General features: G+C 38.0%; 1 protein-coding gene across 4 annotated transcripts in view; it reads right to left on the bottom strand.

Moving 5' to 3' along the window:
* Window positions 1-476: 476 nt before the first annotated feature.
* Window positions 477-16433, bottom strand: part of LOC134536052 (vacuolar protein sorting-associated protein 45) — a 31725-nt gene continuing 15768 nt past the window's right edge. For 3 of the 4 annotated variants that reach the window (XM_063375598.1, XM_063375583.1, XM_063375605.1), the window contains exons 7-11: window positions 14966-15106; window positions 13519-13656; window positions 9740-9898; window positions 8568-8669; window positions 5133-5670 (exon numbers count right to left, since the gene is read on the bottom strand). In XM_063375598.1, coding sequence (XP_063231668.1) covers window positions 5296-5670; window positions 8568-8669; window positions 9740-9898; window positions 13519-13656; window positions 14966-15106 — 915 coding nt within the window. In that variant the 3' untranslated portion in view covers window positions 5133-5295. Of the gene's footprint in view, window positions 1419-5132; window positions 5671-8567; window positions 8670-9739; window positions 9899-13518; window positions 13657-14965; window positions 15107-16433 lie in introns of those variants that run through there. The other variant, XM_063375590.1, reaches the window with a different exon arrangement.

Genomic DNA, 16433 nt, shown 5'->3' with positions numbered 1-16433 from the left:
TTAAATAGCACCATTTTGTACCTTGAAATCCATATTTTCCCGGCGGAGGGCCTCCAGACCCCCCCCCCCCCCCAACCTCATCATGTTTTGGTGTGAATGGAGTTATTGCTTCCCCTCATGTAAACCTCACGCCTCGCCACTGCTTATAATCCAAAAAAAAAATAAATAAATAACGTATTGCTATTGCTTAATAACAACTTTACAGAATTAGTATTTTATAAATGTCTTATCTCTTAAGGTGCAGAAAAGTTTTGTCAATGATCTATTTAGTCATCAAAAGACAGCATAGTGAACAGTGCTTTTAAAACCGGAAAAGACTGATATAAATACCTAAAACAAAATTGAGTTTACTAGCCCTGAAAGCTTCTGGCTTTCCTCTCCAGAGCTGCTGTTGACATACAGGATGGCGGGATATAAACATTTGCTGAACACTTGGGCGTCATCAAAAATTATGCAATGAAGGGAGCAAATAGCTATTGAGGAAAGAGCAAAATATTGTTTATTGTTTCACCACATTATTAATTTTTTTTCCATTACTAATTCATTGCATTGTATTTATTGCTACACAAGTGCCTTGTGCGTACACGGAAATAAGTAAAAAATTATTTTTGTTTTTATGGTTTATTAAAGAGAAACATGGCACAGTTAACCTGCAAACTGGATAACCTGCCCACAGATAATCGAAGCCTACCATAGTAACTTTTCGTTCAAAATTCCTGCAATTGTTTTATTCTATGCATTTTTTTACAGTGTAATTTTTTGAGATACTTTGGCCGAGAATGTTAAAAAAACGTAACATTTGTTAAATTGAAAGCCTTATATTGTATAAATTTGTGTAAAAGATGAAAAAAATTATGAAATCCCATTTAAACTTCAAAGCATCAAACATTGCATTATTTTTTCAGTTTATGTGATTTATTAGGTCCTGCTCATAATATGTGTGTTGTAACAAAATGGGAGTTGCTATTATTTTCTTTTCCAAGTACATAGCAACAATGGAATAAGGGGATTAAAGTTGGGGAAGTGTAAGGGTTCCTAAAAAAAATTGCCAAGTCATTTGAGAGTACTACCACAATACCAAAAAAACACTGGATGTACTTGGTATGAAACATATCTGGGTGAAGTAATACTGTACATCAATGGATACATACAAGTATCAACGTGAAGTGCCGATGAGCGAGTGGATGCGAGTGGACACGAACGTGAGCTTGCGAGCTCACATGTTGCGCAGGCGGACGTGCCTTCGTATCACGCCCTGTGTCGCTGTGTGCACCTCCTCGAGGAAGCTGGCCGAGTTGTGAACCGTGGTTCCTCCCAGCACGATGCTCACCCCCAGGTTGCTCCTGTTCAACTGGTGCACTGCCAGCGACTCTTCGTAAGTGGTCCCGCCCACCATGAACACTATGATCTCCTGCGGCCTGCCAGTCCAACAAAGCCGAGCAATCATCAGCAACCACACAGTAACATTTCCAATGGGTAAAATTACATATATATATGAAGATGTTAAATATAAGACACCATCAATTCTAAGTTGCCGCCCTCTTGTCATCCTCAACATTACCTACCAATATAAGATGCACTGTAATTCAACATACATACACCAGGCTCGCTGTAGGAAAGGTTTTGATGGAGATTAAAAACGGACGAAAACTAGCTTCTACTGCGCAGCTGAAGTACCCCCCCTTCTTGGTGACGAAGAGGGGAGTGTAAAGGAAAGAAAACACGTGTACGGTACACACCATACTGAAAACATCATGCGGCTGTTATGTAGTTGGTTCGCCTACTGTAATACTTGATTTACTATCCCTTTCAGAGTGGTTACTTTCGGCACAGCAAAACACGTATATACAGTATACATTACACTGAAACCAAAATACATTTTCCAGGTTACTTACCTACTGCAGTTCTTCAATGCCCGACAACTCGCTGTCCCTTTCAGAGTGATTTCTGTCATCACTGTAGCTATCAGCTTCACTTGAAGTGTCAGTTTCTTCGCCTAAGTTAATTATCACTTCTTCCACAGCGATATCAATTGCCCCTTCCTGTGTTCTATATCCGTTTTCAATTGTTTGTACGTGTGCACATACTGACTTCCATTTGTCCTGATCTATCTCGGAGAACCGTTGATTGCACAAAGCGATAACACTTTTAATGTTAAAATCAACATTTCGTTGCGCAACCCACTGTTTAACGTCCGCCCAGATGAGTTCGATGGGATTTAAATCAGGGTGGTATGGAGGAAGACGTAAAACTCGGTGAGAGTGCTGTGACATAAGCTCGTCAATAACGTAACTCTTATGTAGTTCTTTGTGTTTTTTTATTATTTCGTACAACTCTGGTTTCAACATGTCGGGCCGGAATGAAATACCTTTTTCACGTAGCCATGTCTTCATGTCCTCTTTCTTGGAGTTGGAGTTAGGACACTTTTCACGGAGTTTATTGTGATACGGTGCGTTGTCTATTACCAGAACACTGTTTTCTGGAAGATTAGGTATAAGCTTCTCTAATACCCACTTCTCGTAATTAGTGGCGTTCATTTCATTGTGATAGTCACCCGTAGCTTGCTTTGAACGCCACATTAACAACGCATCCTTGATAAAACCCATTTCGCCACCTGCGTGAACAATTATCACTCGCTCGCCTTTAGATACGGGTTTCAACAGGCCTGCATTGCTTTCGTCACTCCATGATTTTTCTGTACAGTGCGAGCTCAGTAAATACGTCTCGTCCATGTACACTATAGGCCTGCCTTGCTGCCTAGCTTCCTTTATCTCTCTTAGATACGCAATCCGTTTGTATCTTATTTCTTGTCTCTCTGTAAGTACAGAACGATTTGTTCTCGTTTTCTTCCATCTAAATCCCAATTCTCGTACGATTTTTCGTAAGCTTGTTGCTCCTACCTTAAAACCAATACTCTTTCGTAGTTCTTGTAGTAGTCTTGGGATAGTAGGGGCGATTTTCTGATTTATATAAAAATTGTGAATACTTCGTCGCACAACACACTTATCAAAATCGTCAAGTCCCGTAACATGCTTCGTACGCGTCCTATGCTTGTTTGGTGTTTCGAAACGTGTGCCCTCGCCGACTGCAATACGCTGCATCTCTTTGGTAATCTGGGTAACTACATTTGTAGACACGCCTGTAGCCACAGCAACACGTCTTCGTGCTTCGGCAAAAGGGATGATAGGCTCTTGAGCCGCTTTTTCATTGTTCATGAACTCAATCACATTCGCAATAACTTCTCGCGTTTGACTATGCAGAACCTTGTGTTTCAGCTTCGAATGTATTGGAGGCATTGTTACGTATATACCTCAAGAGAACGTGCACACATAATCCGACAATTCTCGCGGTAGCCTACTCTGTTAAATACGTACACAACACAACCACGGAAAGAGGAAGACTGATATATTCACGCACGGTAGTAGTCTACTAGACAGCCGTGCGCTATCGATGGCCTTCGCAGGCACAGCCAATTAGAGCACAGGCGCCGCTTTGACCGCCGAGGGGGGCGGTATCACAACCTGCGCGTCTCAAAGCCCTTCCTAGCCTGCGCGAGTTGTACATATAATTTCAACAGATAATTGTTAATACTGTAACCTAGTTCTAGGTAGTTTACTAAACCCTAAGCACTGATCAGGCTGCAATAGTCAACCTTTCAATTAATCAGCTGCTTCAAACTTAAAGTAGGGAAAAAATTTTCTCTGGCATGTTAAGTGCTATGCGTCGTTCTGAAGTAAACATGAGCCTCGCTTACGTGGTGTGCTTATAATAATAAGCATTTTATCTTAATATGACTTACTACAGTCGACTAGCCACTTCCTGAAAGTTGAGATGAATACAGTATAGAGTATACTATACACTTCCAATACATACTTAGCATGAGTGGTCTGAAGAAAGTTAAATACATGTACATTAATTACTGCTTCTGATACATTTTGGTAAAATCACAATAAACAACACGTTCTGCGTATTAAATATGGAAATAACAAAAAGTACAGTTAAATGTCTTTAATCCTGCATTCTATAGTTGGGCACATTCTGTAATCCAGCACCAATCGAACCGCTCATGTTCAAAATTTTAAAGTTGATTTTGACTGCTGACCTTGGCCAGTCACTGGCAATTTTAGTTTGCTCAGAGTTTATCATTACCGTTAGTTTTCATTTCAGTACAGTGTTTCCTGTTTTTTGGTGCATTGCATTTCACATAGGTATCACAATTTCACACTTGGTATTCCTGTTAAAACTATGATGACATTCGATAATCTGGCATGGCTGTACTGTAGTCCCAAATGTGCCTAATTCAGACCTTTCAATGTACGATCATTAAAAAATACAGGAATGCAAAAGTTATTACATGGGATTAAAACTATACTTGTATAAGCTACAACATTGAATAATGGCCACACACTTGTTTTTAAAAACTGTGTGATGTACAAACTGAACATATCTATACAGCAAGTAATGCATGTTTGGCCAGAGTCTGAGGACAGGAGGAAGTTGCCATTGCTGCCAATTAGTCTTTAACCTAAACACAGCCCTGTCATTAAACTGTCAGCTAGTGCTAGTTATGGAACGAAGAGCATAGCATGCGGAATTCTGTTCCCATGCCCTTTATTAAACATCAAGCAGTTTTCACATGTAAACTTACCAGCACCTGATTAGTAATGGAACTGCAGCATGACTATTTGACTGCTGAAATTTATAAATAGTTTCTGAATTTTGCACGTGCATTGGCATTGTTATGAAAATCCACTGACCAGAATTTAAGTGTTATTTAAATATTCTTTGTCCTATTTATTCTTCTTCTTCTGAATTTGAATTGTACTTTTTCACTAACCTTGAGTAAACCACGTTTTGGATTAAGGGTCTTGCAATGCCTCTGTGACTATGTCTGGTAAACAATAAGGGTATTTTTGCTGTTTCTCATTTGTTTGCAATTTGTTCTGAATAATTTTTAATGTTGTTTATTTGGCCCTAACGGAGGTTACAGTATGTGCTCAATTCAAATAAGTACATTTACCTTTGGAGATAGGAGCATAAAGAGATGTGCACTGTAAAGTTTCAAGGTCACTACACAAGAGTGATTAAACACATTTTAATATAATTTAAACTATTCTATAATATTTAATATATTTTATCTTTTGTTTATTTGTGGTACGATTCATAACTGCATGAGTCAATTACATTGCATGCTGCATCAGACTGTATATTATAGTACTGGTAAGTCAAACAAATCACTGGACTAAGCAATTATTATTGCAGTAGCAAAGAAAATCATGCTATTTCAGCATGTAATCATATGGAAATCCTAAGGTTTTTGAATTTATAACTACCACATGCCTTGCCATTGGAGCAAAAACAGCTTAAATCCAAGGCTTCACGTATTTTACTTGGCGGACATAACAGTAAGGCCACCCCCTGTTCAGAACCTATTTTTTTAGGGTGGAAATTCGGCCAAACTGTAGCTGGCGCTTTAAGAGAGTAAATACGGCAACCACACTGAAGGTCCACTAGTGTAAAGACCAGTTGAAGCGCTGACCTGCGGTTCATGTAGCCGCCTCCGAGGAAGGGGAACGCCCCATCCCTCATCTTGCCTTTGATCAGGTCTTCCAGGGTCTCCTTCAGCAACGGTGTGTGTTGGGTGTAGATGTTCTCCACGCCCGACAGGCCCTGCCACAAGTCAGAGCGTGACATCACACACTCTCGATTGGTGGAGAGACACCCCCGGTGGTGCAAACTTTCAGACACAGCTCTGCCAAGGTACTTGTTGAGTCTCAAACCACCATTTTTAGTCATTTTCTTGGTTTATTAATTCCAGCTCAACATAATCATTCTTCAAAAACTCAAAAACATACAATATTGTATAAACAATTAACTTCTGAAATGAAGTAAATAGTATTTGTAAAGCACTCTAAGCCATTTTACAGTCAATCCTTCAAAATACTGTGGTGCCAATATGTGAGTTTATTTCTTATCTGGTAAAATAAAATTATGAGAATCAGAATCAATGGTTTAAAATTCACAGTTTAAGAATCGCTGGGAATAGTAAACAAAATTCAAATATAGCATAAGATGAAATTGCAATGTTTCTCTTAACCTATACCTAGACTGAACATGATGGGGAAGGGCAGTTCACAGAGTGATGCTCAGATTGATAAAAATTTAAAGGAAAAAAAAAACACTAAATTTCTATTAAAACTTGAAACAAGTCACAATCATGCCGGGATAAGATGACGACTGTTCCTTGCACAAAAAAAAAAAATTGAAAAATCTATATACTACTATACTAGTACTGTGTAAGTTTATGACTATGGATTTGTTTGAAACTGTTGATAATTACTCAATAAAAAGTCTCACATTAATTTATACTTTTACTCTTCTTGACGACTAAATTATTTAATGTTCTTTATAGTACCATAGATCTGGCAGAAAACACTCACTTTAGCCTATCGTTACTGTTCTGAGCCTTCATGAATAAATATCCCTAGCAACTCCCATCATCTAGGTATGCAGATACATTTGAAATAAATCCAGACGGGCCAGAGGACTACCCGTGCTTATGCAGCACGTCTGGGACCTACAAATTCTAGTCAAAAGTCCGAAACTTGATGAAAAAAAGAAGGTTAATATTTAACTGCGGCACGGCCCCGGAACCCAGACATGAAGTTATCCATCCTTACATGCTCCTGTGATTTTATGAGCCGTCGACCCCGCACATCCTGTCGGCACAGTACTTGAACAACGACTGACAAAACTCAGCACATCACCAAACACATAGGACAATTCAGTTAGCTGGGGGCTTCCCTGAAATACTGCCTTCCCATTGGCTACAAAATTTTTTCTTACAAAAACCATTAAGTAACTCCCCTCTTTGAAGGTTTCCCCTCACTCTGTCACATGTCTCTGACTTTACTTAAACCTTCTGTCTTTTTAATATAACACTGAGTTCTGGGGTTCCCCTGTCAGATATTCCCACGGTCTCGGCTAACGTCTGTCTCTCTTATACCTGATGTAATAAACTATCGTATTTCGGCACCTGGCGCCACTGTGTCACGTCACGTCTTTCTTTCCTTCTACACAATACTCTCTGTTTTAAAACCACAATAAAACACATACACAAGATTATTATTACAAAATAATATTTAAATGCAACAGATTACTGAAATTCACACTTATACAAATAATAACCAAGCTAGCAAAATTAAAGCCAATAAAATGATGGTAAGAGGCTTTTCTAAATAAATTACTTAAACATCAAAATTAATTACAAGAATATTAAAAATAATAAGTTGATCTTCTGCAATACTGAGAAACCATAATATTGTTACGAATGTGACATTGGCCGGGACACGTGCAGGTGCAGAGCAGGCTGGCGACTGCCGCAATATGATATGTGCCGCACGCGCCTGGAAGATAACAAGGATTGACACTTTCCCCCCTCCTTCCCACCACTCCCCGTGCGGCGCCCTGCCTTTGAGACATAACTGACACCGGACAGCTGGGAGTTGCGCGAGCCGCCGACACGTGTTTTCGAGAGATTTCTGCCGTCGGGATGGCTCGCGATGACGCGATTGGCCCCGGCCGCTCTCGTGAGTTCTGGAATTGCGCTGGGGCCTATATATATATATATATGCCTGAGTAGAGAGTCAGAGAGTAGAGAGAGAGAGTTCAGTGGAGTCGGGAGTTCTCCCGTGGCGGAGTTTCCGGGTGATAGTGCCGGGGGTGCGGCAGAGTGGCGAAGTCCTTGGACGAAGGTTCCAGGGCAGGGAGTGAGTCAGTTCGGAGTGTTCAGTCAGGAGTTCTCCCGCGGCGGAGTTTCCGGGCAATAGTGTCGCGGGCACGGCGGAGTCCCAAGCAAAGTTCCGAGCGAGGCATTGGGCGGATCCTCGGTGAAGGCAAGTGTCGGCGGCGGTGGAGTGCGGCGACGGAGTCCCGCGGCGGATACCCACGAGGGGTGCTGCGGCGAGAGTTGCGCCAGAGGTGCGGCCCAGCGAGGTGTGTGAAAACGAGTGACTGGGGAAGCAATATTTTCTAAGTGCAATTGATTATTTGCCATTTTAGATTATTTGTAAGTGACATAAGTAGTGGCAATAAATAAAACTGTGTTTGTGATAAAAATATTTAATTGGGGTATCATTTACGAAAACGCGGTAAATTGTAACAATATTAATTATTTTTACAAATACTTGTAAAAGCTGGGTAGGGCAGGGTATTGCAATGTTACAAACTCATTAAAAAAATTGTTAGCACCTGTTTTTACTGCTCACAAAAAATTTTAGTGAACAGTACTGAAAATTAATAACTAACACACATACAGTAATGCACTTTCAACTCTGCTTAATGCTCTTAAAACACAAGTAGTTGTCAAATAACTGATTTCTTAAATTTTGCAAGCTCTTTCTTGCAATACGTAGGTATGCAGTTAGTTGTAAATAGGTACCTGTGATAAGTTAAAAGAAACATTATTAATGGGCAACACTTTGTACATTGGTATTGTTCCCTACATTTCCTGCAAATCTTAACAACTATTTGAAAACAAGCAGAGTAAAACTGCAATAGTTTCTCACTTTGAAAATATTTTTGGTGATCTTAACGACTGCATCTTGCGTTCCGAACAGATCACTCTGACGAGCATGACTACCTCCATATTCCAACACGTTTAGTACAGCCTGAAAAAACAACAAACAGGATGGCATAAAGAATTTCATTAAAATATAAACTTCTTGAACTGAATTAAAGTGAATTGATTCCACCTTAAAATATCAATCAAACTATCATTTATACTGTATCCGTATCGTAATAATGTGCTCACAAGCCTCTTATCATGTTACACATGAAAACTAATAACAGCCAATTGTTCTAGATTAATGCACCACGTTGCTCATTAGGAGCCTACTTAAGAGAATCACTTTTCACAGGTGAATAGCATTTTGGACGCCGAATTAATTACATGTGAGGTTTAGTAAAGCAAAGGATTCATGCTTTAGTGTCGCACAGTTATTAGACACTGTGAGACCTGAGACTGCAAGAGTCCAACGAACTAAGAAAACACGGTTCTAATACAATACTGGTGGTATAGAGGTGATGTGGACACCATCACAAGCTCCGCCTTCTTGCATCATGAGCAACAGGCTGTCCATTAAAAATTTCAATAAAATTTAATTTACTTTCCATGACCAAATGTACAAATTTCCCTGACATTTTTTTTTTTTTAAATAACTGACCTACTCTGTAATTTTCTGAAAGAAATAAAGAAAATCCAGTCTCCAAACATTCCCACAGCTGGCCTAGTTCAAACAGAACCTTGGATATGTCCATTTTATAGTGTGTATGACTATGAATAAAAACTATACATCAAAAACAAAAAAAAAAAGATTTTACAGTCTGGGTGATGGCAGACTGGAGCATGACATTTTAACCTCTAATTACTATTACTATCCATGACTTTTCCCTGATTTTTCCTTACTTTCCAGAATGTGAACACCCTGATAATGCATGACAGAACGTATTGGTGGGAGAAATAGGGGGTACCCGGAATAAAATGACCCTGCATTCGTTCACGGCAGTGCCCACCACATTCAAAACTAGCAAAACAATTTGGGTTCGCCAGGAATTGAACCCAGATCATCTTGGTGGGCGGAATTTAATTGAAATACTCTATCACATCAATTCATTCCCTGGATCTAATGCCATGCAAGGTTCTTATAACTACTTACAACACAAATACACAACACACAACCTTAGTAAGGTTCTCTGGGATGTTTTTTTTCTTCAGGAGTTCTACCAGCCCCACAATATCATTGTTGGTGTGTTTTTCATACCGTAGGGCATACAGCATGACCAATCTGACAGCATCAAACTCCCGCAGCTTGTTGCTGTCTAAAAGCCTTCGTATCCTCTGGAAATAACCAAAGATAAATAACCAAGCATTTTTATACTATGTAAAGAACTATTACGAACCAGTGAACATGTATGAATTAGTATTTAAGTAACATAAGGAGTACAATAGAAAATAAATGTGTTTACAGTAAAAAAAAAAACTATTTGTAAAACCACAATGCTCTATTGGAAAATTAAAAAATGATAATAGTAGAACACAAAAAATAATTTTTTGATGGTTAATTATCCTTTTATGGAAGAAGTCGCTTTCTTAATGAAGGATGATGCAGAACAGCAGAGAACCAATGAGTTCAGTGATCTCAGGTGTAAATCGGCCGCTTGTCAAAACTGAGGACCTCTGGGGTGTAAATACAGATTACATCAAAACAATGTAATTCTAGTTTTAGGTGTTGATTGTGAGATGTGTACATTATCCACAGTTTCATTACCAAAGAATAATTTTTTTTTCTCACCAATTTCCTTTTGGACACAATCCATAAGAACGTTTACTATCACTATCTACACCCCGAAGTCTTCAATTTTGAACTGTCTGAATGCTGGCAGTGCCACTGCGGTATGTAACCGGTGTTTGGGAAACAAGACAGAGGTAGTGTGCACATTGGCCATGCGTAGGGCCTGGAAAATTTCGGTGTTTTCAGTATGCAAAAAGCGGTACTTTCAAATTAGAAAAGCGGTGGTTTAAAGTCGGTATTTTCGTTATGTAATGGAAATTTTACTGGTATTTTAAATGTTGACTAAATTGTGCATTTATTGAATATAATAGTTTACATATTTAATAAACAATCCATGTATACTAGGAATAGACTAATATGCATAATAACAGCCAATTAAATCCCAAACAGTTACACAAAACAGACACGTTGCTATAGATGTCTGCAACTACAAATTTTCTTTTTTTTTGGCTGCCGATGCCACATGCTTAGCCGACTTTAGGTGTTTGTCAATGGAATCTTTTCTTTCCCATGAAACTTTACAGTTGCAAAATTTGCACATCACTGTACTATTGTCAGTACAATAAAACCCATGTTTCTGATACTGATATGCTCGGTCTCGAGCACTCAAAGTATTATTCGGCATTTTCAAACTCTAGACAGAAATATGTTGCAACATACTACATACAGGCTGTTACGAAAACAATCAACTAAACTAAACTTGGCACGTGAATAAATATCAGCAGTGGAATGTCACTACGTTGGAAACGCTGTCGCGGCTCGTGACGTCAACAACAGATGCTGGCTGCATGATAGTCACGCATGCCTGCACACTACCAGGCTCGCTGCGCAGACTAATTTCGTACCTGCATAATCATTATTTGCTAATTCTCTTGCTATTTACGAAGTTACACAAAATAAACAACTACGGTAAGATAAATTTGTTAGCCTCTAACATATGTGTTTAGCTTTACACAAAACAAAACTTCTCACAGTCTGGGAAATATATGATCTTCGTAAGGAAGCATTCGCTTACGTGAGAAGTTAGTAGAAGCTATGTTAGGCTAACCTGGACAAACCAGGTTTGTTTTGTTTACATTTTACCGTATATGACGCAACTTGGATAAATACAAGATATTAGGTTATTCTTTTGCTTTGATATAATATTTTTATATTTTATAAACTTTTCGCAAAATACAATAAACGCGTTCTCATATCCGGCCAAGTGTGCACGGTAGTTTAGAATTCGGCATCATATTACTTTTATTTTTCGTAGAGTGCAAAAGTTTGAGTTTGCTTGCATTCAATAAATACGGTATTGGCATAATGGAGTGGAGGAACACGAAGTTGCCACTTGAACAAACCCCGGTGCACAAATGAGGAGAAACTAAGTGCGAACTATAGCCGAGATCAATTTTGAGCATCAAAACCATACACGAACACGGCTTATGTAAAAATAAGGTAATTATGCTGAAACACAAGACTTGGGTTAAAGGATACTTTAACCTTGCGTGAGTATTAGTGATCTGCAAATACGTAGAATCCCGCTGATGCGACCCCTCTCGGTTTTCCGAAAAACGGACTTATAAACGGAATGGTCGCAAAAGAGAATTCGGGCCAATTTTTACCTCCCCCCCCCCCCCCCCCAAATATATCCAAATACATAAAAAATCACCTTTTGTTCGCATAGATATCATATTCAAATAGTCTATGGTGTAAAAAAGACAACTTTTTAAATTCATATTACACCTCGGACTCGCATACCCCAAACAATGGGTTCCGATAAATACTCGCGCTAAGTGAATTCGCGTCACACGAGTTGGGCTATGCTAGCCTGCTGGTGGTTATTTTCGTTCAAAACGTGGCGAAGGAACTTGTGTGGATCAGGTAGAAAAAATTCAGCTATAAACGAAGGATTTAAGAACAATGCTATCCTGAAATGCTGTGACAATTTTGGAGCAGATAATCACAGCAACAGACCGACATGATGCACTCCCACCCTTGCCGTCAGCGATGTTTATTTTGACAGCTCAAGCAATTATCTTTTCCACGTCCCTTCACAGCATAAAAAAAAAGAAAAAAAAACACGTTGGAATGCAGATGGAAAAGTACCTATGCAGTAAAATAAATATATTTACGGCCCTGCTAAATTTTTCTATTCAATAAAATTCTAGGTATTAGTGATTTTTCAGCTGAAACTGCTGTGTGACTAATAAACAAATTGTATCATAATAACTTAAACTTATAAAGTATTTATTAACGGCGAAGGACAGTCGTATAAGCCCATAAAAATATTTATTTTACCGAGAATGGACTATACAACCTGGCTTTTGTCGCACGCAGTGTGGGAGGGGAGAGGGATGCTGACTGTTTCTCACGCAGAAGGTTGAAATGTTAGTTGGAAAAAGAGGGGGGGAGGGGGTTACATGGTTTGTGGCTCTGGAAGGGATGATCCTTGAAGAATTAGCAGGGAATGGGAGAGGTAAGCGTCACGTCACGTATGACGTCAAGCCGCCGCTACCGCCAATCTGGCCGGACGAGTTTCTTACGCTCTCACAGAAGCTACCACAGCTGCTTTTCGTGCGGGCGGGTAAGATAACATGACAGTTGTGACAGCTTTTCATGCGATAGTGGACGCGCCGAGCTCGGCTAGACACTGCCGCGTGGACAGTCTAGAGGGGTGGTATCTATTTTTAGCCGTCTTTTGTATGCCTGCCTGCTTACAGTACAGCTCTTGCCAAGATAAACGTGAACACATAGCGCCCAACAAAGTGTAACAGACTTGTTTTTCAGCCGACTTTACTCAAATTTTCGACTTTCTCTGCTCAAACTTTTCACGGTTTCTCAAAAAACGGTCATATAAACGGAATGGACGCATCAGAGGGGGGTCGCATCGGCGGGATTCTACTGTAATGGTACTTTTCAGGGATATATTCGCAGTGTAATATAGAAATGTTGTGGTTTTCGCAAATGTACTTACTTTTCGCGTTTTCGTGCAAATTTTCGCAAAATTCGTGATCGCGAAAAATTCCAGGCCCTAGCCATGCGGTACAATAATTAAAAAAATATTTGATATTCGTGAATAATTTTATGTTTGCTTTGAATTAAAAAAAAAGTGTATTTGCTGAAGCTTGATAATGAACTAGGGGCGGGGCTGCAGGAGAAACGGGGAGAAGCGAGCGCTCACCTGCAGCTGCGTGGAGTGGTCGCTCTGGCAGGCCAGCATCTGCTCCATCTCCGACACCTCCAGCAGGCTGTGCCGTGCCACTTGCGCGGAGAGCTCCCCCACCACCGTCACGTGCTTCGCCACCGTGCCCGACATTTTCTGCATAACACGACACCCACACGCCACCGACCTGTACGGTTGTGCCACACCTGCTATTAATTATCTTTTACTCTCTTCATCAATTAATGCCACTGTTTTTTTGCTTAAGGTGTTTTCTTTCAACCATAGGATTAAATTATAAAATAAATACAAAAAAAATGTTAAAACAAAAAAAAAATTCAGTTTAAGGTTTTTCACGAAAATTAAACTAAAATTAAGATTTGCTTCATGATGAAAACTGTTCACAAAATTATGAAAGGTATAAATGCTTCATGTTTCGTCAACATCAATGAGTGGTGACGAGACGAGAATGGAGAGGTGACAGAATGCATTGACTTGAGCACACAGTGAAAGTCTTGACTCATGGCAATGAATGTCTGCCTTGTTTACTACTAGTGAATAATCCTAGAATCAAACTTGGATAACATGTCAAGAGATGGGTGATGTGACCATGCTACCACCACTGCTTCTACACAATTATTGTCCTAATACTGATTCTTGGAAAAAATTAATTTTAGTTATACGTAACTAGCATTCTTATAAACTGAACAACCATTCATTTTCGTATGACACCCAAAAATTTCTCGTTGAAATGAAAATTAATTTTTCAATTTTTTATGGTGAAGATACAGACACAACCCTAGTGACTAATGCACATTAATACTTCATTCACATGTTTGCATTTTAATATTTGCTTTGTTTAGACACAAACACATCTTAATACAAATGTATTAGTACAGTTGACTCTTAGCTAACTGTTGATGGATTATCCACTTCTAAGGTTAAACCGCAGCATTTACTGTACAAGCTGATTTCAGTACATTTTCACGTAAACAAAACATTTGATACTCAATTTCTTAAAATAATGTTGTAGGAATATTAAAATTAAGCATTATTTAAATGTCTTTGAAATCATGTCATAAAGATTAAAACAGTATTCTTAACTTTTCCTTCTACGAAAATAATTCTATTAAGCTTGCAATATGTATGGTGGGGGTGCATAAACTATGCGTGATATGTGATCAGCATCAAATGAAATGTGTCTCGCTTCCCAAAGTTTTCTTGCAAACTAAATGGTTTTTATTCCAAATGATGTTAGAAAGGTACTTAGTAAGATAACTATACAGTCATCATGATTACTGCCAAGAGGCAGCAAAATAGGCGAAATATAATTGTACTACAATCTGGATAAATATAGATATAAACAGTATATTGAATTTATAACAAAAATAATTATTATCACCATCACTACGTCTACTGAATAAAGATATCAAATAAGCACCTTCCATTGTTTGAATAAAATGCTTACCTTGAACTGGGGATATGCTTCAACAAAATGTTTCATATCAGCTATGCTCTCAACTTTTTGGTGACTCTTTGCCTTTTTCTGGAAGTCCTCCATCAACTGCTTTATAGTCTGTCCGATTTCACCAAAGTTCAAGTACAAATTCTGAAATATTAAGAGTTCAATTAAATTAACACTAACCAAAAAGAAAAAAGAAAAAAAAAGAAAATATTTTACACAATACACATATATTTATGAGTAGGGGGAACACCAGAGTTCTGGACAAACTAGGATGCAGGGGGAGCGCTGCAATGATCAGGGAGTTGATATTATTTAAAAAATAAAAAATAAATATGTAATCCATTAAATCAGTATAGGCAAGATAAATTTAATCGTAATATAAATATAGGTTTATTATATTTATTTTGGAAATCACATCGGCTGTAAAAAAAGTGGTTAGTTTATTATTTTTGTTAATGGATATTGCCATATTTACATAATTCTAAATTTTTACATTGGCATTCGTGTAGGAAAAGATGAGAGGGGTAAAAAATTTGGTGATTTTATTTAAGTAATTAATACTAAGCAAACTAAGAATCAACTAATATGTTGGATAAGAAATTTTATATCTGTACTCATTATTTCAAATAAAGATGTGATTGTATCAAATATCCTTAAATAATGAGAGGTATTTGTAATGAAGTGATATTACTTAATATTTATAAGCATTGCTTTAACCATAGTAATTGAAAGTATTAGTGTAAGCGATTGTATAAACATAATTAAAATGAAGTAGGTGCATATTTAACAATTTTTTTAATTGTTTACCTCATGAAATGAAAAGGAGGCAAGTGTGAATTCATCAAATAAAATACATACTCAAACACTTTAAAACTTAAGTTTTAAAATCAGATACTTGATATATACTAAAAATTAAAAAGGCCTTCACATATTCACTTAAAAAAAATCATTCTTAAACAGTTTTGATATGAAATAAATTTTTTATGCACCTGACAAGTTTGTTATGTCTATTTATTAATAATGTTTGGTATTAACAACATACTTTTCTTAAATGCTAAGATTTTAGCAATACTCTGAAATTATGCGAGAAAAGTCGCGTTGTTTTTAAGCTATTGTAGAATAAAGTTGCCAACATCAGGGTTAAGAAGCCAACACAATGCGAACACAAATAGGCTACCTACTATAAAATATTATTTCTATTGAGGCTATGCAATGTAAAGTATGTTTTTAAATTTTTCTACTTTTTAATCATTTTAAATACTATTTTTCAAATACTTATTTTTCGTTACTTCATTTCATTACGTGCAAGATACTGTATTTGTTTATTGTAAGTAACATACAAGAACAAAAATTGTTTTAGAAATTTACTAATGTTAATTAATGTGTTGGGCCCTCAGACCGGTTTGAAAAATATAATCTGGTTGTTGAAAAGAGGGTGGGGACCATGCCAGCGAAGAAAGCCGTCGCTGTG

Source organism: Bacillus rossius, chromosome 1 (assembly GCF_032445375.1).
Source record: "Bacillus rossius redtenbacheri isolate Brsri chromosome 1, Brsri_v3, whole genome shotgun sequence".
In the NCBI taxonomy this organism is placed as follows: domain Eukaryota; kingdom Metazoa; phylum Arthropoda; class Insecta; order Phasmatodea; family Bacillidae; genus Bacillus; species Bacillus rossius.
This window is presented reverse-complemented; position numbering and strand designations above follow the sequence as displayed.